Genomic DNA, 21,345 nt, shown 5'->3' with positions numbered 1-21,345 from the left:
TAAGATGGATTGGTCCAATATCTTTCAAAATGTCTTATCCAACATTGTCCAATATTATAGGAAAAGGCTCTGTGATGTTGTCCTTGCCAGGGGAGGCTCCGCGAAGAGCTAACCACACAAACCCTTTTTGTGGTATAAATTATTCATTTGAAAAATGTGGTGATTCCATTGAATCCTACAATATTTTCCACATTCAGGAAAATTACAATTTATCTTAATAATGGTGTTAATTTGTTTCTACAACAATTCCTATTCAATGCTTTATACAAAAAGTTTTTTTATGCATCTTTATCCATTGTGCCAATAATGCTGGACCTGACTTTGTACCATCTAAGTACTTTGGAAAAGTAACTGCTAGTTCAGTCAGTACACTTGGGAAAAAGGTGGCATATTCATTTATTAACAGAAAAAGTTCCATGAGATGCAAATCAACTTATAGTCGAAACACGATAACTGTGAACTACTGACAACTAAGACCTACAGAGAGGAAAGAGTTAACAACAGTGGGAGCTGGGAGGGTAGTCCCATCCCTCACAGTCAACAGTGGCGGGAGCTGCACTGTCAGAGATGTGAGGAGACAGCCACACCATCCCTCACTCCCCCACCTTTTCACAGCCGACTCAGCTCAGAGAGGGAGTACAGCTCAGAGGAGAAAGGCATTCGTCCCCAGCTAGAGCCCAACCCCACACTAAAGAGTGAGAAGAAGATGCCACACTGCTGAAGGAGTGCACACTCAAAGGGCAGTCAGAAGAGCGGACTGTGCAGAGCTACGGGAGTGATGAGATCCAGATCCCATAGGCTGAATGGCAAAGCATTTCAGAGACACTAAGAGTTTGCTGGGATTCTTTCATTAATGGGACATTAGGACCAGGGTAATTCCAAAGAGGATCTTCCAGTGATCCTCTTTTTTTCTCTCATTAACGGCGAATGGGGACAAAGATGGCAACAGTTGCAATGCCGCTTATACCCAAGAATCGCGGTTGGTGTTTTTGGGAGCTGCTCACCCAGATAGCCCCCTAAGGAGTTCAGAATCCTTTTCTACTGGAGTACAAAGCTTCGCTTTTGGGGTTTAAATAGATAGGATGGCTGCATGGGCCAAAACAGGAACTATGTCATCTGTGAAAGGAGTTGTCTTCCTTCTATGTTTTACCTTGGAGGTGATCAGTGCATTGGTGAGTCTGGCACTAATTACAGCATTTTGTACTCACAGAGAGATTCAGGTCACAAGATAACTTTAGTTGTTACTGTATGTCATGCATGATAATTACAATCTACCACATGATCAAGACCAGAATAGCACATGTACCACTCCTCATATGAACTGTGCTTTCAGATCAGTTTGACTGAGTAAACATCAGTGCTGTAAACATCAGGTTAATCAAAGGACCTTTATTTAAAATCAGCAGAAAACAGTCAGTCCTTTAAATAGTTTATTTCTGCTCATGGTGTTGATATTAAGAAATGTATATACCTCATTCTGTTACTGGACAGGGTTGTCAGATTTTCCCCTAATCATCACAAGAATGTAATGTTTAACTTGTGTTGGAAATCATGAACTGTACAACCATGTAAACAATTTAAATTGTAAATAAATGTCATATAATCACAGAAGCATACCAAATTGGTTGGCCTTGGTGGCACAGACTAAGCAATCAAATGACATGATGATTAATGCATGATGGATTACTGCATGCAAGAGTCACAGCTTTGACTGCAAACAGTGCTCCTCCCAGGGAAGAACAATAAATACTGTACTGTGGTTGGGTGGGCACCAGGCACATCTTAGGAAGGTACTACCTGGGGTCCCATAAAGTCCATTAAAGTGTAAGTTCTGCTGACAGAGTGGGAAGCCAGAGTGGGTGTGTGCTGAGAGAAAATCAGTAGCCAAATGTCCAGAACGGGTCACAACCCTGATTTAGCATTCCCGAGGTTGCTGTGACACGTTGTTTGAGCAGCGTCGCCTCGGCTCTCTGCAGAATGGGGATGTGTGCTGAAACAGAATTGGCCTCAGTGGTGCCCTTGCTGTCGTTCTAGAGCCTAATCGGTGTGTGAAGAACAAGTTTCAAGGTGTCCAATGGCTCAGGTTGTGGGTTGGGTGATGTTGTGGTTTCGGTGCTGCAGGAGATTGATAGCCTTAGCATTATTACAGGTGACGGCCAGAGTATAGCCTAAGACTATCTAGCATGAACCCCAAAACAAGAAACACCAAAGTCTATTTCAATACTACAGACCTGCTATGGAACACACACATGAAAAAAAACTTCATTATCTTGTCATAGCATCCCACTAATCTAGGCTCTGTTGTCACCAGATGCCAGAAAGATTTTCAGCCCTGTTATCATATCTGCCCAATATAACATGTCTCTTTCGGCCTCTGAACACTTTAATGCATACTTACTTATTGATGGACAGGTTCAAAACAACTGTGGATTGACCAGTGCTTTAATGTGCTTCAGTTAAACTGATTTTTGAAAGGGAATTACATTTTTGTTGAGAGAGCCACTGGAAATGACCTTTGTCATTAGATGTCCTACTGTATGCAAAGGGAACTATCTTTATTATTAGATCAATGTTTTGAAAGAGCTTTACAAGTCACATGCTAGTGCCCTCATTGATGGTTATAACTATGCTACTGCTGATTTGAAAGCACTACCTTCATTCACCTAACACCTTATTGCTAGTGAAAAAACTATGTAGAAGCAATCACCCCTGGTATATTGATTCATCCTTGTTTGATGGACTGCTTCAAGAAAAGGTCTTGACGTAATGATCTCAGATCAGCAGTGGCAGATTTATGACCATCAGTGAGCGCATTGGCACATGACTTTAATATATTGTAAAGCTCTTTTGAACCCAGTCATAGACAAAGATTCCTTTAGGGAAAATGAGAAATAGAAATAGACCGCACAAGAGAGATTAGTAACAAAAATATGTCTTCAGTCTGTTGGTTCAGACATGTACAAATCAGTTTTCAAACCATCTAATCAGTTCAGGACTGCATGTATGAAGCATCTGAAGGTATCAGTCCTAGGGTAGGGTGGTGGGCTGTTAAAAAAACTCAAACAAATCTTTTAGCTATGCTCACTGTCTTATTTTGGTAAAGAACAGACAAAGGCTCTATGACCATCAGAGAACCTGCCAAAGGCAATGATGGCAAGAAGGTAGATTTTCTTACTAATGACTGACATAAACACAACAGGGATGGGCTTTCAGCCCAAGGTGAGTAGAGTCGGTCTGCCATGGGCTATTTCAGCTCTGGTTATTGTCTCCCTCTGCATTCAGCCAGTGTCAGCCCAAAACAGACTTACTGCTCCCACTCAGTGAAGCAGAAAATGACATACCCCCTCAGTGGGAGTGGATCTAATTAAGAACAACAGGAGGATCTGTCACAAGCTAATTGATTTTCAAACACATTCTCCCCCCATCAGCAAAATAGACAGATAACTATCTGGCAGTGAGAACTTATGAGCATCTCACATTTAGCATAAGAACTAATAATAAATAATCTACAGGCATGGACTAAGATACATTGTTAATTACCTGGCATTTTAATATGACTAATATATATTTTACTCAAGTCTAAAGATGGATTTCACAGAAACATGACTTGGGTGGGAGGCCAGATACACTCGTGCACATATTCAATACCGCAGATGCTGTGAGCATACACTGAAGCATACACACACACACTCTCATACTCACATACTCACACACTCACTCATTCACACACATACACACACACACTCTCATACTCACATACTCACGCACTCACTCATTCACACACATGCACACACACACACCCACACAAAGCATTTCTTGGGAAGTGTCCAGGCAGCCCTATGTTTAGGAGAGCACAGTAGAACGTGCCTCTACAAAACCCCTGAGATACCCACAAACATTGAACTAGCCATTCAAACCAAACCAAAACCAGCCTGGAGGGACACCATCGTTCGTTGAGAGTCTACTCTTTTTCATTCTGACCATTTCTCTCACCTATTTCTTTCTTTTTGTCTCTGTTTATTTCTTCAGTCTGATGTTTGGCCCATGTGCCCCTCCCCCACCTCAGTCTGTCTAAGTGAATGTGAGAACTGAGGCGCTCTGCTGGTTTTGAGGAGCGCTTGCGAAATGCTTTTCGACCACAGAGCCGCCTGTGTTCCATCGTCCTCAGCTACGGGGGAGTTCCCCACCGGGGTGCTCCTGTGCGAGGGGTTTGAGAGGGTCCGACACATACCGCAGTCTGGCTCAACAATTTCACAACACTTGGAGGCAGCGGATTAAGCCCCTGCATGTTTGCAAATTTAGCTTCGGCGACAACCACCTAATAAATTTGAGGGCGCTGTGGGAGACACAATACCCCATGACCCTACATGAGGGCTCTCTCTTTCTGTAAGAGCAGTGATGTCGTATGCTGACACATGATGGAACACCCATTTGTTTCAATACAGGTGGATTCGGATGATGTCATCACAAGGGACGAGCAGATCTACCTCCTGCTTGGAGCCAGGGCCAAGTGTGAGAGGAGCATTCGTGCCCAGCTGGACACAGTCAGAGGTTTTGGCACCAACTTTTTCTCTGAAGAGTGCAAGGTTTTAGGTCTTGGGCTGTCTGTGTCTGTATTTTTTTGCAGCATGAGGCAGACTTGACTCACCTAATTTATGTTTCAGATACCATGTACAAATGCTTTGTTAATGTCTTGGCACTTGTTAGGGAACACGTAGAAGTAAAATCCATATTCTGGCCACCATGTTATCCTGTTAGACAAAGGAAAGGAGCAGGACAAAAGTCAGTGCATCTGACTCATGCTGGTGCTTGATTGGACTAAGAGATTATTTTTAATATAACTTCAGGGCCCTGTCGTGTTTCAATCAGTGAGGTGCATCAATGCAGGTTACCCAATTTCCTGCAGCCAATGGTCTCTATGGTAACAGAAGCAAGTTTAATGCTGAACAGTCTAATGAGACCACCGGGTCAATTGCATTGTCATGTTTTGTAGTGATTCATATTCACAATTTTACACGAGCCAAAGCTATGACTTGTTGCCTGTGGAGAGGCACAGCTAAATAAGCACCTCCATTTTCTCTCTTTATTAAAAGTATAAATTATAGGCAATCATTTGAAAGCAATATTGCCATAAAGTTTTGCCATATGGGAGTCTTGTGAGGTGGCACATAAGTGGCCTCAGTGCACTGCAAAAACAAAAAAAAAAATCTGAACAAGAATTTTTGTCTTATATTTAGACTTAAAATCTTATTTCTATTACCTTATTTCTTTTTTGGCTAAATAAGACAAAAATGTTAACTATGAGGTGGGACAGTTTGATTAATTTCAAGTTTTGCCTATGGGCTAAGGCAATTTCATTCAACAAGGAAAAAGTAACTTAAAACAAGCTAATATTTTCTACTTGAGAGAAAAAAGATTTAATGTCTCATATGAGACTAAAACACTTGTCAAGACAGACATTTGCAATGTGTCACATAGAAATGGAGGGGTTTCAGTTGGCAAGGTTGTCCTACCTCATTGATGTTAGTTTTCCTCTGTGTCTTATTATCATAATACAATACAATAGATTACTATAGTTTAAAGCAGTTGTGTCTTTTGGTAATACTTGGTTTGTTTGCAGACACTGACTGCGTGCCAGAGTGGGATGGTATAATCTGCTGGCCTAAGGGGAAGCCCAGCCAGCTGATTTCTGCTCTCTGTCCTGACTACATCTATGACTTTAACCACAGAGGTGAGGAGTCCCCATCCCCTGACACTGCCCTGACTGCATCTACATGGCAGATCAAGGAGATAAATTCTATCTGGGAAGAAGGGCAATAATAAGCTAAAAACACAAAATCAAAAGGGTATATTTTATATATTAATAGAAGATGCAGGGACAAATCACATCAGGGGAACAATAGATGCGTATTCTAGTGACTTATTGTCTCTTCTCTCTCCAGCTTCTTTTGATATCTGGATTGTGAAAAATAATTTGCGGCAGCCTCCATACCCTCCTGTTTCCTTAACAGTAATGATCAGTGACAGGTCCGCTGCCTCACTGGATTTATGTAGGCTGGCGGGGAAAGAAATCACCTGCAGTGGTGACCTACCTGGTGCCCTTTCTTTGTCCATCAGCTGTTTTACATTTAAGTAGTTTTGAGAACACATTCTCAGTTTATGTTTATGGAGAGCTGCTGGAACTATCCCTGTTAGTGCTGGCCACCAGCTCTGACCACCAGCTATACAAGCAATGGCAACATTTTAATAAAACACGACCAAACAGGGAGATAAGTGCCCACCCCCCCTCCTCCAACCCCCCCTTATGTGACATGGGTTGCATGTTTATTCTCACCATATCACCCATGAATGCTATTAGCCTGAAGGGAAGGATTGCTGAGGCAAGAGACAGCAGGCGGAGGAGCGGTGTGGTCTGTTATCTGAAGAGTATGTGGGCTCAGGAAAGCTCTGTGAATTGTCAATTATCTATGGTGTTGTGTGAGAGTCGCCGCTTCTACTGATTCCATTGAGACTTTAGCCAGCTCGTCTGTATGCCTGAAAGACCTGATGTGAGGCTTGAGTCTCTGCCCCTTTTTCCTTCATTTTTTTTCATCAGAGGGCAGGCAACTGTCGACGAAGAAAGAGGCAGCTATTTGTTTTTTTAATGTTAAGGGCACCCCTCCTAATTTCTAAACGGTTGCACTACACAACACCTTGAGAAGCGTTGCTCAGCGTGCACCCCAGAACGGACTTCCCTGACAAAAAAATGTCACATTTCGACATCTGTCGTTTCCTCCAGTGTGCGTGGTGTGCAGTGAATGATGCCTTGCTCTGTTTTTGCCTTGTCTTTTCTGACCAGGAGAGAAAGAGGTTTGCACGATGAAACCACTAGTTAAAACAATATCCTAGGCCTCTACTGCATGACCGTGTGGTCAGCGCACTATCCATTTTGTCATAATAATATTGAACAGGACAGGATGTGGGCAGGGAGGTAAGAAAGAGGGTTTGAAGTAAAACAGCAAATACAGCTCAACTAGCTCAGTTTCAGCGATGGCCACTGAGCTGAAAATAGACGGGGGTGAAAACTCCTTTAATAAATGGATCATTGTTTTGAACCTCTTTTCATGAATTTTTCTTGAAGAAGTGTGCCAACAATCTGAAGAATCATTTGGCAGGTATAGACACATCATCCTAGGGAGTTTAGCAATAAATTTAATTTAGAAAAATTGGTTTTAATCACTAAGTGAGGACACTTAATGGGTAAGCACCACATAATGACATACCCCAAATATATGACACTTATACATTTTAGTCTGCAGGTTTTTTGTAAAATTAAGCTGAAATTGTTGTTAGCATGGCTTCAAATTTGACAAATAGATCACACCTTGGAAAAACACCCCAAGTCACGCCAGAAAATTTCTTCTGTGATGCGTGACGTAATACACGGAAAACAAACATGATGTGATATGATACTGGTCTGACTGTGTTCGTCCTCTGCCATCTCCCAGGCCGTGCATACCGGCAGTGTGATGCCTGGGGGAACTGGGAGCAGGTGCCCAGTGTGAACCGCACATGGGCCAACTACACTGAGTGCACCACCTACCTGCTGTCCACTCACAGGAACCAAGAAGAGGTTAGTGCCATTCCCATTTACACAACAGAACACCTCACACAAACTGAGAATGTTACAACTCACTTGTACAGCTGAAGGATACAATATTTCCTCCTCTTCAGCAACCACATTTGACATAGTGTCCATTTATACAGTTGGATATTTCATATTGCTGTACCCCTGAGAGTGTCCTACCTGGGAACTGAACCTGCAACCTTATTGTTACAAGGCCAGTTCCTTATTCATTATACTACACTGCCTCCAAAATGTATAATCTATACTATACTACATTTGCAAATTTGTTACTTGTGAGGATTTATATAGCCTGATTTTCAGGCATGAACACAACAGATATTGTCACAAATCCTTCCTTTCACCTGAAGATGTACAGACCTACAGGACTGAAAATGGCAGACTATTATATTGGCAATGCAGAATGCAAGAATAAGAAGATGAAGAAGAAGAAAAATAATGCGTGTACGCACGCGCACACACAGACACACACAAACACCTGTGGGTTCTCATCCCCATCTCCGTCCCACAGGAAGTGTTTAAGCGCCTGCATCTGATGTACACCATTGGGTACTCCATCTCCCTGGTCTCCCTGCTGGTGGCTGTCTCCATCCTGTGCTACTTCAAGTAAGATGTGAGGAGAGCTCAGCATGTGTGAAAAGGCCTTCAGTGAATACTAATATCCACACAACCCTGACAGAACACCTGAATGTGCAGTAAACATTGATATTTGTGTAGGTGCTCTGTATTTAACTATGTATTCATGTGACATCGTGAACACTGAACATGTGAACAATTGTGATACAATCAGCTTGAACTTAATGTGACGTTATTATCATGAATGTTTTCATTTAATCTCTGAATTATTCACAGTGCTAACATTATTCCAAATCTTGATAAAATGGGCATCTATCACCCCAAGCAAAGTTTGGTCCAAAGACTTACCATTAGAGTACATGCGTGTGATATCTATGAGTTTCTCTTGAGATATCTGGTGTGACCTGTGTGTATGTTTTAGTGCTTTATGATAGTTGCCTCATACTCTGCAAATACATGCATTTGGACACTTATATAATGGGGAGAATCTGTACAGTTGAATCAACCCCCCCAAAAAGAAAAATAAATAAAAAATGAAAATACAGTAGATTAAGCACTGAACACACTCTTTAATGCCAGACTCACTGAGAATTGATCAATAAAGTAAGATGGATTTTCACTTTGATTAAACATGACAAAAGAAAAGAAAATGAACTGGAGTACAACATTGAAGGGAATCACAGGGTCCTGATTGATCATGCGGGATGAATTGTCTTCTGCCTGTACCATCCTGTGGCCTTCTAAATATTTTATTGGCTAAAATTTAGAAAAACTGAGCCATAAATTAGTAAACTGCATAGAGTCATAAATTAGTAACAAAAAATACAACAGCAGTGTGTGGTTAGCTTTTTTATTTTTTAGCAGTACGTTTACTGGCTGAAATCATCCATCCACCGATGTTCTAAACTGCTTATTCCTGGTCAGGGTCATGGGGGGAGCTGGAGCTCATACCATTCACTCATACCTATGGGCAATTTAGAGTACCTTATATATATTTCAAAATATACCAATTACTGCAGCTTTCATTAAACATATTTGGAGTTCAACCATATATTCAGTCCAGCCAAGATTTATTCAATGTATTTCAGTAGATTCTTCAATAAATGGCAATATATTTTGTTACGTAAGGGACGAGTATTGTGCAGTAGTGTGAATACACCATGTACCTGTATTTTCCTGTGTAACACTGAACCTAAATGTGCTCCCTGAAACAAGCTTGGAAAAAATGATGTGTCAGAGACAGACTGCTATGTGTTTTGTAAGTTATGTCAGGAACATGAAGACTCACAGTAGTACGTCAATGTTTGCCCCTTCTCTCTCACTCTATCTGTCTCTCCTCTCGCTCTCTCTCTCTCACTCTCTCTCTCTCTTTCTCTCTCTCCTGTAGGAGGCTGCACTGCACTCGTAACTACATCCACATCCACCTTTTTTCTTCCTTCATTTGTCGTGCCATCAGCATTTTTGTGAAGGATGCTGTGCTGTACACTGTATCTGATGAGGGTAGGACTGAGGACAACATCACTGGACACAGACCCCAAATGGTTTGTCAGCACCTCTGCTTCTCTTATTCAAGTGTTGTTTTGTGCCCTTTATTCTCTGTCAAAGTTGCCAACATGACCAGTATTGGTAGTGTTTTCATCTCTCACTGATCTCTCCTTTATAGTCATGAATTGTGAACAGTGTTTGCTCACCTGGTTCCTGGTCTTTAGAGTGTGATGACCATCTCCTCTGGTTCTTAGTCTTTAGAGTATGATGACCATCTCCTCTCTGGCTCCTGGTCTTTAGAGTGTGATGACCGTCTCCTCTCAGGTTCCTGGTCTTTAGAGTGTGATGACCGTCTCCTCTCTGGTTCCTGGTCTTTAGAGTGTGATGACCGTCTCCTCTCTGGTTCCTGGTCTTTAGAGTGTGATGACCATCTCCTCTGGTTCTTAGTCTTTAGAGCAAGATGGCCGTCTCCTCTCTGGCTCCTGGTCTTTAGAGTGTGATGACCATCTCCTCTGGTTCTTAGTCTTTAGAGTGTGATGACCATCTCCTCTCTGACTCCTGGTCTTTAGAGTGTGATGACCGTCTCCTCTCTGGTTCCTGGTCTTTAGAGTGTGATGACCGTCTCCTCTCTGGTTCCTGGTCTTTAGAGTGTGATGACCGTCTCCTCTCTGGTTCCTGGTCTTTAGAGTGTGATGACCGTCTCCTCTCTGGTTCCTGGTCTTTAGAGTGTGATGACCATCTCCTCTGGTTCTTAGTCTTTAGAGCAAGATGGCCGTCTCCTCTCTGGCTCCTGGTCTTTAGAGTGTGATGACCATCTACTCTATGGTTCCTGGTCTGTAGAATGTGATGACCATTTCCTCTCTTGTTCCTGGTCTTTAGAGTGTGGTGACCATTTCCTCTGTGGTTTCAGGTCTATAGAGTGTGATGACCATTTCCCCTCTGGTTTCTGGTCTGTAGAGTGTGATGACCGTTTCCCCTCCGGTTCCTGTTCTGTAGAGTGTGATGACCGTTTCCCCTCCGGTTCCTGGTCTGTAGAGTGTGATGACCGTTTCCCCTCTGGTTCCTGGTCTGTAGAGTGTGATAATTGTCTCCTCTCCATGTGTCCCTCGGGGCTTTAGAGTTTCATTATCAGCTCCTCTCTCTCCCTGCAGGCAGGCTGCAAAGTAGCTGTGACCTTTTTCCTCTACTTCCTGGCCACCAACCACTACTGGATCCTGGTGGAGGGGCTCTACCTGCACAGCCTCATATTCATGGCCTTCCTGTCTGACAAGAACTACCTTTGGGCCCTCATCATCATCGGCTGGGGTCAGTGCCAGGCCCAGCCCTTCCCTTCCTGATACAGTCACAAACTCTGGCTGAATATTTAAATGTAGGATTTCATAAGAGCAGCTGTATGAGAGTATTGGAAACCTAGAAACAAAGGTAATTATCAATGAAGCACAGATCAAAGGTCGAAATAGTGCAGCACATTTAACTGCCTCGCTCTGTCTCTGTTCCTGTTTCACATGTAGGGGTCCCAGCTGTGTTTGTGTCCATTTGGGTCAGTGCCCGTGCTTCACTTGCTGACACTCAGTGAGTAACATGGAACGCTAACACACTGAATTCTAAAACTGTAATTACAAGCACACACACATGTTCACACGCACGCACACACATGCATGCATATGTGCACGCATGCATGCACTCACACAGAGTCACAGAGGCTCATTTCTGTCTCCAGATGTTGGGACATCAGTGCAGGAAATCTGAAGTGGATCTATCAAGTTCCAATCCTGGCAGCAATTGTTGTAAGCCTCTTTGTCTTTCTGTTTCTACTTTCTGTCTTTTTGTTCCACATCTTGAAGCTAACATGCACATGCATCATGAGGTTTAATTATGAAATTTACTCACATGATTACATTGTGTTCACAAAAGTAGATCTAAATGCAAGTCCTACTGTAGCTTCACAACGCCTTATGAGTAATAACTGAGTAAAAAAATTCCAGATATCAGGAGGGTCTCTCTATTGCTGGGGCCCCTAACTCACCACCTTTCTCTAATCTTTCTTAATATTCTAACATTGGACAATTCTTTTAAATACGTAAGGCATAAATCAACTGTTGTCAGAGAAAGCCAGTCATGGTTCTGATAAGATATCATACCTCTGATCTTTGTGTCCTTCCTCAATCCAGGTGAACTTCTTCCTGTTCCTCAACATTGTGAGAGTTCTGGCCTCCAAACTTTGGGAGACCAACACAGGCAAACTGGACCCACGCCAGCAGTATAGGTCAGTGGCCATTCAGTCTCTCCCCAACAACTCACCAGCTGACCTCTAATTTAATCTGCATCCATCCACGTTCCTGCAACCTGAACTTTACATGGCACATGACCTACTGACAACTCATTAGAGCTATCAGAAACAGGCTTTCCTTCTAAATGTTTTTAAAGACACAAGGCACTAGGGATAGGGCTGGAGGCTGTCCAGAGGGAAATTCATTTTGGGGCAGCCTAGTATGATACACACATACATTACTTGTACTGTTTAATTTCAAGGATATTTAAAAAAAGCAACTTCTGAACATAAGCATTCATACTATGCTTAACTGATCTCAGGACAAAATTGCCAGTTTGACAACACTGCACATGAGGAACAACAAGCTGGACATGTTTTTATGGGCATGTATGCAAACATTCACTCTCCTGAAATGATGGAGGATGTTCCTGTGATGGGCCTACAGTTACAACAGGGAATTCAAAATTTGGGGAGAAAAAAATAAATAAGAATGAATAAATCTGTCTATACTGATGTGGTAATTAAGATACCAAGTTGTACTTCCCTCATGCAAATTTAAGAACGGAGTTGCAGAATACCTAAAACAGGAAGCATTACAAGTTTCCCACAATGAGAGCATACGCTAATGGATGAAATAATTTAATGAACCACCGTATGCATAGAATATGACCATGACCAACATATGATGTGCACACGGCTTACATATATCTTGTGTGATGTTCTATTCACCGTGCAGGAAGTTGTTGAAGTCCACACTGGTGCTGATGCCTCTGTTTGGGGTGCACTACATGGTGTTTATGGCTCTGCCGTACACAGAGGTGACTGGCTTGCTGTGGCAGGTGCAGATGCACTACGAGATGTTCTTCAATTCCTCACAGGTCAGATTTATTCACCCGTGCAAACAGATGCATCTGGTATTGGAGAAGGTCAGGCTTTGTGTTCATCCAGTGGTGGTAATAATAGACTATGACGGAGGATGTGTGAAGGATATACAGGTAGGACATTGGGTGCGTTTTCTCTGTGACTATAGAAAATATATTTTATGGAAACCTCCATTCTAGCACTTATCATCCTCTCTTCTTAAAGAGCACAAAGGTATAGAAATTGAGTTCTTTTTAGCCCTGCAAGTAATAGAAAACAGAGTGCAGCAATACAAAATGAGACTCAGAATTAGCTTTCACTCCTTTCCCAGTATAGCTGATTCTAAGTCATTTCAAATAAAGGCAGGCATCGAAATGAAAGAAATTGGTATGAAAATGGATAGGTTTGTTGCCAAAAAAATGTAGGGAAGCATTACCTTACTGTGCACAATTCTGCTCTGTTCAGGGATTCTTTGTGGCATTCATCTACTGCTTCTGCAATGGAGAGGTAAGTATGAGGGCGTTTTGGCTGTACCAGTGTGTGTGCCTGTGAGCAAATGCTCACCTACAAGGTTCTAGATTTTTCCATTTGGAGGCCCGTGGGCCGCTAGTTTTAGTTTATTTGTTTTGCAATTCATTGGTGCACAATTTTTGTTTTTCCATTTCATTTGTGTATTTGCATTTTGCACCTCAGAGGTACCTAGCAAAGATATATCAAGATAATACTAAAGCTTTAATACATTACATTATTTTACAATCTTTCAGCTGCGATATTCTAACACATAGACATCAAATCACAAGCATCAGACTAATGAGGCTGATACACTGAGAACACACACAGCCAGATTGCAAAATCTCAGGCTTTTCAATAGAGGCACTAACATTGGCTTTTCCGTGGCTGAAAACTGTGAATTTGGTCTATTTTTTAACCTAAAGCAGTAACAATGTGCCATGAAAACCGCAAAGATTTGTTAGCACCCTGTCCTCATTTTTCATTTTAAATTCATGCTGGCATAAGCAATCCATGTGAAGCCTGCATATTGCACATGCACCCTGCTTAGCGCAGCAGTCTCACATCCACATCATCTTTTTAATTAATTAAAGGAAGGTATTGATTATTAATGTTGGGTGAAGCGCCCTTGGCTTGAACATAAATATCTGATTAAGGGCACTTGGTCATCAAGGAGGAAAACCACACATAAAACCCTTTTCACAAGCCCATGGGAAGTCAATGTTTGACATCACAGACACCATATTTGCTCCATATTTTTTCTACAGTCTGTGGTGAATGCGCAGGTGTGTATGTGTATATGAGTGCACATGTTGGTGTGTGTTTGTTTATGAGTGCACATGTTGGTGTGTTTGTATATGAGTGCATGTGCTGGTGTGTCCTTGTATTTGTGCACATGGGTTGTGTACATGCATGTATATAGGTGCATATATGTAGGTGTGTGCCTGTGTCCGAGTGTATTTGTGGTCGTGTGGATGCGCACTAATGTCCGTGTGTGCAGGTACAGGCAGAGGTGAAGAAGGCGTGGCTACGGCGGAGTCTCACTCTGGACCTGAAGCAGAAGGCGCGGGTGACGAGCAGCGGGGGAAGCTGCTACTACGGCGGCATGACCTCCCACGCGACCAACAGCGTCAGCCTCAGCGTGGCAGCCACCAAGGGCCTGTCCCTGACGGGCGGGCGGCAGCGCCTGGCTCCGCTGCATCCCCTGTCCAGCCTCCCCGGCTACGTGCCCGGCGCCTCCGAGGCCCCCCTCCCCTCGCCGGCCCAGCGGGAGCAGGCCCAGAGGAGGCCGGGGCTGCTGCCGCACAGGCCCAGGGCCATTGAGAGGAGCGTGGAGGAGAGGGACGCTGTGGTCCCGCTCTCCTCCGACGAGGAGCCCTGCTGCCCCTGCTCCCTGTCCGTTAAGGAGTTTGAGACCATCCTGTGAAATCCCATTGCCGTCTGTTGTCTGTGTCTCCACAGAGAAATCCCCTTCCCTGCCTGTCATTGCAGGATGACATCCATTGTAATTGGTATGCGGTAGTTTCTAATTCTGTGGCATGTTCCATTCAACACTGCCGTGACAAGCTGGTTGTCTGCAGGCAGCAAAGACTCAAAGACATGAGACATGCTGCCATGTGGAAGTTCATAAGAAAATGAGGCTGCTGTGATGTCATTAACCCACAGTGACCTTTGGTCAGGTTAACTAGCTACAACATCCTATTGTAAACTATTGAATAGGGAAAGTGATTTTGAACCATTTAGCCACTGACTAGGGAAGTCAACTGAATTACAGTGAAGCAACAATTACAACATAAACCTTATTGTCTGTTGAGCTCATAGGTATGCTGTTGTTTTTGTGCCATTTTATTGAGTATTGAGTGCTGAATGGAAACTACCGTTTGCTACTGTAAGGGGTCACACCGGATTTAAAGAAACACCTGCACAAGTGGCTAGTACAAAGCTGAAATATTTACCCAATAGAAGCTACTTTTACTTGCATTTGGCAGCTTGGTTAGTGTGAATTTCAAGCCCTTTAACTACACAATAATTCAAGGCAAAATCCAAAGGCATTTGAGTATTTTCAAATACAATGCTTAAAAGCCAAATGTTCTTCCAAACACTTTTCAAATCTATACAAGTAACTTTAAAACCAGCAGCATTTTTCATTTTTGGCTTCCATTCAGGAATAATTGCAAAAATTTGTCTCTGTCGGTATCTTTGGCACCCCGATACCTAAGCCCTGATAACTAAAATAGCATTGCAACCATCCACATATGACTGTAAATATAACAAAAGTATTGTAATATGTTAATATGTAAATGTATGTGTAAACATTCAATCTCTTTGTTGTTATTAAATTAAATGGTGAGGAAGTCAAAACTTACATGAGAAGGGTTGGTGCTGATTATGGCCTTTGTTTAAATACCAGCATTAAGAACCTCATTCATTTATTCATTCAATGAAGACAAATTATTGGTTGATTTGTTGCAAAATATCTCCCAGAAATAAAATACTAAGTATTTGAAAGCATTTCTTACAAAAACCGTATAAAACTTTTTAACATAATCTCAGATACGTGAAAATATTTAAGTTGAATTAAATAGTCTGTATAGGAAATGTGCTGTTTCAAACAGATTTACATAAAATAATTAGAAAATACTTTAATACACATTAGACCCAGGTCTGATATAGCGCATTGAACACGGAACCAGTTTAATACTTGACAAGCTTGAGATATTTATGGCCTTGCTTGAGCTATTTGTAATTACTGGCAAGTTGATTGTAGTTTTATTTGGTAATTTGATGTAACTTTGTTCAGCAGAGAAGACTTTTGAGTTTGCTTGTGAAAGTCTCATGTAAAATGTGAAACGTAAGAAAAATGTCGGAAACAGTCCCATTTGCTGTTATCTGAAAAGGAAAGTAGTCAGGATTCATTGGACGCTAATCCGCTTACATAATGTCTGCATTCTGCCTTGTTGTTGGCTGTGCTGTATGCTCTCTGGTCTGCTTCACTGTTTACTGTGCCTACAGTTTGCTTGCCTACTTTCTAGTTTGACCTTGAATATTATCATTGTGAAGGCTATGTGGGTTTTTGATACTCTAGAAATCAGAAAATCTTCAGCATGAAAAACTTGACATGTCAATCACTGCATTGGTGTTATATAATGTTGGTGATAAGGCTGCCATCTTTATTCATGGCACAAGATTGTACTGTTCTGTAAAACTGCAATATAAAATGCAAGAGAAAAAAAATGAAGGGCCGTTTCATACATAAAAATCTTCAGTGCTGTCTTGAAATGCCTCATCTTTGTGTGAAATGTTTTTTTTTTCTAAAAATAAGTCTGAAGCCAAAAGATATTAATAGACGTGCCACCAGACAAGCCTGCTAACACAGACCAGTCACTGGTATGTCGTTACCTCGTTATTTATGCTACTTATAACGTTGCAGTAACATCAAATTAGACGCCATGGGGACAATACAAGTGAAGCTCCTTTTAACGGCACAAGTATGTTGTGTAGCGGCGTTGTTCTCACCAGTAATGTCCATAATACTGTACATTGTGGGGACTACAGTCTGTGGTGAATGCGCAGGTGTGTATGTGTCCCTGTATATAAGTGCATGTTTGTTTGTGTTTTGAAAGTACATTGTGCAGCGGAATTTTTCACACATCCCAGTAACCTCGCATTGATGTTTTGGGGACTATAAAGTTAAGTTCCTTTTAACGTTGCAAGTGGCCTATGGTATGTACCAGCCTTGTTCTGACATCCCAGGCAGTGCCACCCCCCACGGCTGCCAGATTTACAATTTGTCCAACCCAGGCAACATACGCAACATACAAAGCTTAATCACGAACAAGGTGGGATGTAGCCGTGCTGTCTAAATGGCGGACCAGGGGTGTTGACCCTTAAATGAACTGTGAATATTTGGTTACGCTCATGTATGTAAAATTACCAGTGTGCCAGTTATATGTTAAATAGTGCTATTTAGCAAGGTCACCACATAGCCAGTGATAGCTGCGTACCCACATTTGCCAGCTAGAAGGTCAGCTATTAGTAAGCTTGCTATCTAGCTACAGTGCCTAATTTGCCATTTCAGCATTTTTCAGCATTCAGCAGGAAAAAACAGGCAATAATGTCTGTTGTCATGGCAATTGCAGTTTCAGACCAAACGTAATTTAGTTATAATCCAAATACATTGCTTCACCGCCAGCTTCCCCTTTGCGCTAGGCCTACCACACAGACCTTTCTACAGTTAACTGGCTTTAGCTAATAACTTCATTAGCCACCAGGCTAATAGCGTGAAAGAAGGTCCTACGTTGGTCCTACGCAAATAAACACACAATTATCCATTCTTTGTGTTGCATCCAATAAGGGGTTGAAACATCCCAATTGCACCTGAACCAGAAACGGATGGATGCAGCCAGTGATAATCCTGTGTAGCAAAACAGAGAGAGAGCAGGATCTATAAGAATTTCTTGACTGTGATCATTTTTCCCTGGACCTCGTGGGCCCCCTGACAGCATCGGCCCCAGCATTAATCCAGAAACTTTTCAGTTACATTGTGACAACATTGTCTTTAGGTGAAAGTAAAGTTCCTTAAATGTCTTAAAATTAGTGTACGTGCACTTAGCAATTTACACAACTTTCTTATTCTTACATATTGAATATACAGTGCCATGAAAAAGTATTTGTCCCCTTCCTGATTTCCTCTTTTATTGCATATTTGTCACACTGAATGGTTCAGATCTTTAGAGTGAGACTGAGTAAACAAAAACATGTTTTTAAAATAATTTCATTTATTTAATGAAAAAGTTATTGAACAACCATTTCACCCATGTGTAACTGACCCCTTAGTAATCAACCAATTAACAAATTTTAATTTATAATTAGATTCAGCTGATTGAACACAGCCAGGCTTGATTACAGCTAGCCCAGTTGAATTTAAATCTCACTCATACTGAACCTTACCATCGGAGTTAAATAATCACCAAAATGCTTATACAAGCACACTATGCCATGTTCAATGGAAATTCCATAAGAGATGAGGGAAAAAAGTTTTAGAAAAACATTAGTCTGGAAAGGGTTACAAAGTAATTTCTAAAGATCTGGGTCTCCACTGAACTACAGTGAGAGCCATTATTTCCAAATAAAGAACACTTGGAACCATGGTGAATCTTCCCAGGAGTGGTCGCCAGCCAAAGTTTCTCTTCAAGGGGCTGCAACAACTTATCCAGGAAGTCACAAAATATCCCAGAAGAACATCCAAAGAACTGCAGGCCTTTCTAGCCTCAGCTACGGTCAGTATTCATGACCCCACAATAAAAAAGAGACTGGGCAAAAATGGGATTCATGTGAGAGTAGCAAAGCGGAAATCACAGCTAACCAAGAGAAACATCAATGCTCGTCTCACATTTGCAAAAAAGAACCTGGATGATCCCCATGTGTTTTGGCATAATGTTCTATGCACAGATGTTTAAAAAGTGGATCTTTTTGGATGACACAGGTCCCATTATGTCTATGATGCTTTGCTGCCTCAGGACCTGGATGAGTTGCCATTATTGAAGGAACCATGAATATGCCTCTGTACCAGAAAATTCTTAAGAAGAATGTCCCGTCATCCATCTGTGAGCTGAAGCTGAAGGAGCAATTGGGTTATACAGCAAGACAATGATCCAAAACACAAAAGCAAGTACACACCTGAATGGCTGAAATGAAACTAAACTAAAGTTTTGGACTGGCCTTGTCAAGTCCTGACATATACAGGTGTTGTGGCAGGACCTGAAATGAGCAGTTCATGCTTGAAAACCTACCAGTTTGTAAATGGTAAACCCCATCAAGGCAGACTCCCTGTTACTTCTTGTAAAAAATATCTACAGAGCAACAGCTAAAGCGTAAAATGGCAACGCACCCCCTCACCCCTTTGGCACACAACCCCTTCCTGCCATGGCTCCTAGAGTCTGGGTCCAATCATCTCCTCAGCTGGTATTTCCTGTCTGTCCCATTCACCCTCAAAGCAAACAGCCAGGGGCCCAGGGGAGGGACAGCAGTCTGAGTGACAGATATATCATGGAGGGGTGTGGGGTGGGGTGTCTGCCCACTTTGCTGCCAAAGCATTACAGGCCCCAGCATACTGCAAGATCCCACCATCAGAACACCAGGCACATTGTCAGGGTACCCAGTAAAAAAAGAGAACTGCTAAATTGTAACTAGCACTATTTAATACTAGCTGAGACCTGTTTGTGTGTTGCAGTTTCGTTATAGAGACATTCCTTTCCCATTTTTCTGTTGAAAGAACTTTTCTGAGATCCTGGCCCCTGAGTGAGAAGTGAGAAGAGTGTCTGATTCTCTCCAAAGCCAGAACTTTCCAGGCATCATCTTCGAGATGTAGGAGTGTGCACAAACATCCCCCCCCCCCCCCCCCAAAGCTTTTTACCTGGTCTGGATATGGTGACAAAGTGGGTAGGGGCAACCCATGCCAGTGTTCATTTCAAACATCAAGTGGACAAGCGGTTCAAAGGCGAGTCTCACTCGCCCCTCTGTCTGAGGGGCAAACCGCACTCCTGTGCATCATTTCCTGTGCCACTCCAGCTTAAGAGATGCTAGCCTGTTTCCATCGGCAAATATTTGTTTCTTCACTGGGGCAGGTTTACAGGAGCCAGAGCCACTGAAGACTGGAAAAAGCAGAGGCACTGACCTCATAGACAAGATAGTGCCAATCATTCATTGTGCATCAGCCTGGGTCTTTAGTCCAACAACACACTGACAGAAGAGCAGTGTGAATGTGGCAGTAAATCTGGCTGAAGGCAGGTGTGAAAATTTACCAGTGACAGTTGGTACAAATCATGCATAGGTGCAAGAAGCATGTCTGGACAATGGTAAGCAAATGACATCATCTAAAGAGATCAGGGTTTAATAGTTAAATGAAGCTTTGATTCTCAGTAACCCTACGATTGCCATGTGAATGCTGTCCTACTCATCCAGGAGTTGTGTCAGGTAGGGCATCGTTGCTTTACTCCTATGAATGAAATACGATAGAACATTCATGAAAGATCGCTTACAGTAAAGATCGCTTACAGTTAAGCTGAGCTGTCACTTGCAACCAGTAATGAACACAGTGCACCAGTGCAATCCGTTGTGTGCAATTGAGTTATGTAACCAAAATCTGAAAGAGTGTTTACGATTTCAGATTTCAGTTCAGGTTAGAGGACTGGAAAATCAGTGACCTGAAAGGAAGAATGCAGAGGCGAGAGTCCAGAGATGGGAGCCGTTTAAGAAGATGTGGGATATCTCTTTTTACTTCCACAGTAGTATCCCCCTCCCATTGAAATGCTCATTTCACCCGCACCCTGCATCCTGTTTTCAGGTCCCAAAATCTCTGCCCCAGCCGCCATCGCAGTCGGGCCAGGAATTTCACACCAACCCTCAGTTCTTCCATCTCCAGCCACGACTGTCTGTCTGTCAGACCAGCCGGTGTGAACTCTTCATCCTGCTCCTTCTCCTTGACCCTGGTCTTAGGACAAGGGAAGCACAGCAACTGCATCCAATTACACCCAGGCTGTCTTCTGTTAAGCCTACTTGTATTCTGCAAACGTTCATACTTGTAGCATGCAAGAGAGTACTACTTTTAAAATAATGAGAACGTGATCAAGTCGTACTTGATAACATCCTCACTAGGAATAAATGCATTTAATCCAACACAAAAACAATTTAGCAAATACTTGACTACTGCCATTAATAGCTAACTGGGTCCCTCAAGCTGCAAAATGAAATAGCTAGATCGGGACTTGGGGGATCGAAGTACAGCAGCAGTGTAAACTTGTTTATCTGTATTTTTGCCTATATCAATATCGCTAGCTTGCTATGATAGCTAGTAAGTAGACAGCTAATCTGCGGCTATTTTATTACTATTCTTGCCACAGTGACATGAAGAAAAGCAATGAAGAAAAGCATGAATTGGCATGCACTTGCTGTTTACGTAGCTAGGAGGTGCACTTATGCCAGACATTATGACAACTATGCTATTCGCCCTATATAG

General features: G+C 42.3%; 1 protein-coding gene across 1 annotated transcript; it reads left to right on the top strand.

The window, feature by feature from the left end:
- Nucleotides 1–611: 611 nt before the first annotated feature.
- Nucleotides 612–16,605, top strand: pth3r (parathyroid hormone 3 receptor). Its single transcript, XM_035403400.1, has 13 exons — nt 612–1,172; nt 4,446–4,551; nt 5,621–5,731; nt 7,488–7,612; nt 8,136–8,230; nt 9,588–9,741; nt 10,837–10,990; nt 11,197–11,257; nt 11,406–11,472; nt 11,857–11,951; nt 12,694–12,835; nt 13,284–13,325; nt 14,329–16,605. Exons 1-13 carry the CDS (start codon nt 1,083–1,085, stop codon nt 14,752–14,754), a joined length of 1,668 nt encoding a protein of 555 aa, XP_035259291.1. The 5' UTR covers nt 612–1,082; the 3' UTR covers nt 14,755–16,605.
- The last annotated feature ends 4,740 nt before the right edge of the window (nt 16,606–21,345 follow it).

Source organism: Anguilla anguilla, chromosome 2 (genome assembly GCF_013347855.1).
Source record: "Anguilla anguilla isolate fAngAng1 chromosome 2, fAngAng1.pri, whole genome shotgun sequence".
Lineage (NCBI taxonomy): Eukaryota > Metazoa > Chordata > Actinopteri > Anguilliformes > Anguillidae > Anguilla > Anguilla anguilla.
Note: the sequence above shows the minus strand (reverse complement) of the source record. Positions and strands in the feature narration are given on the sequence as shown.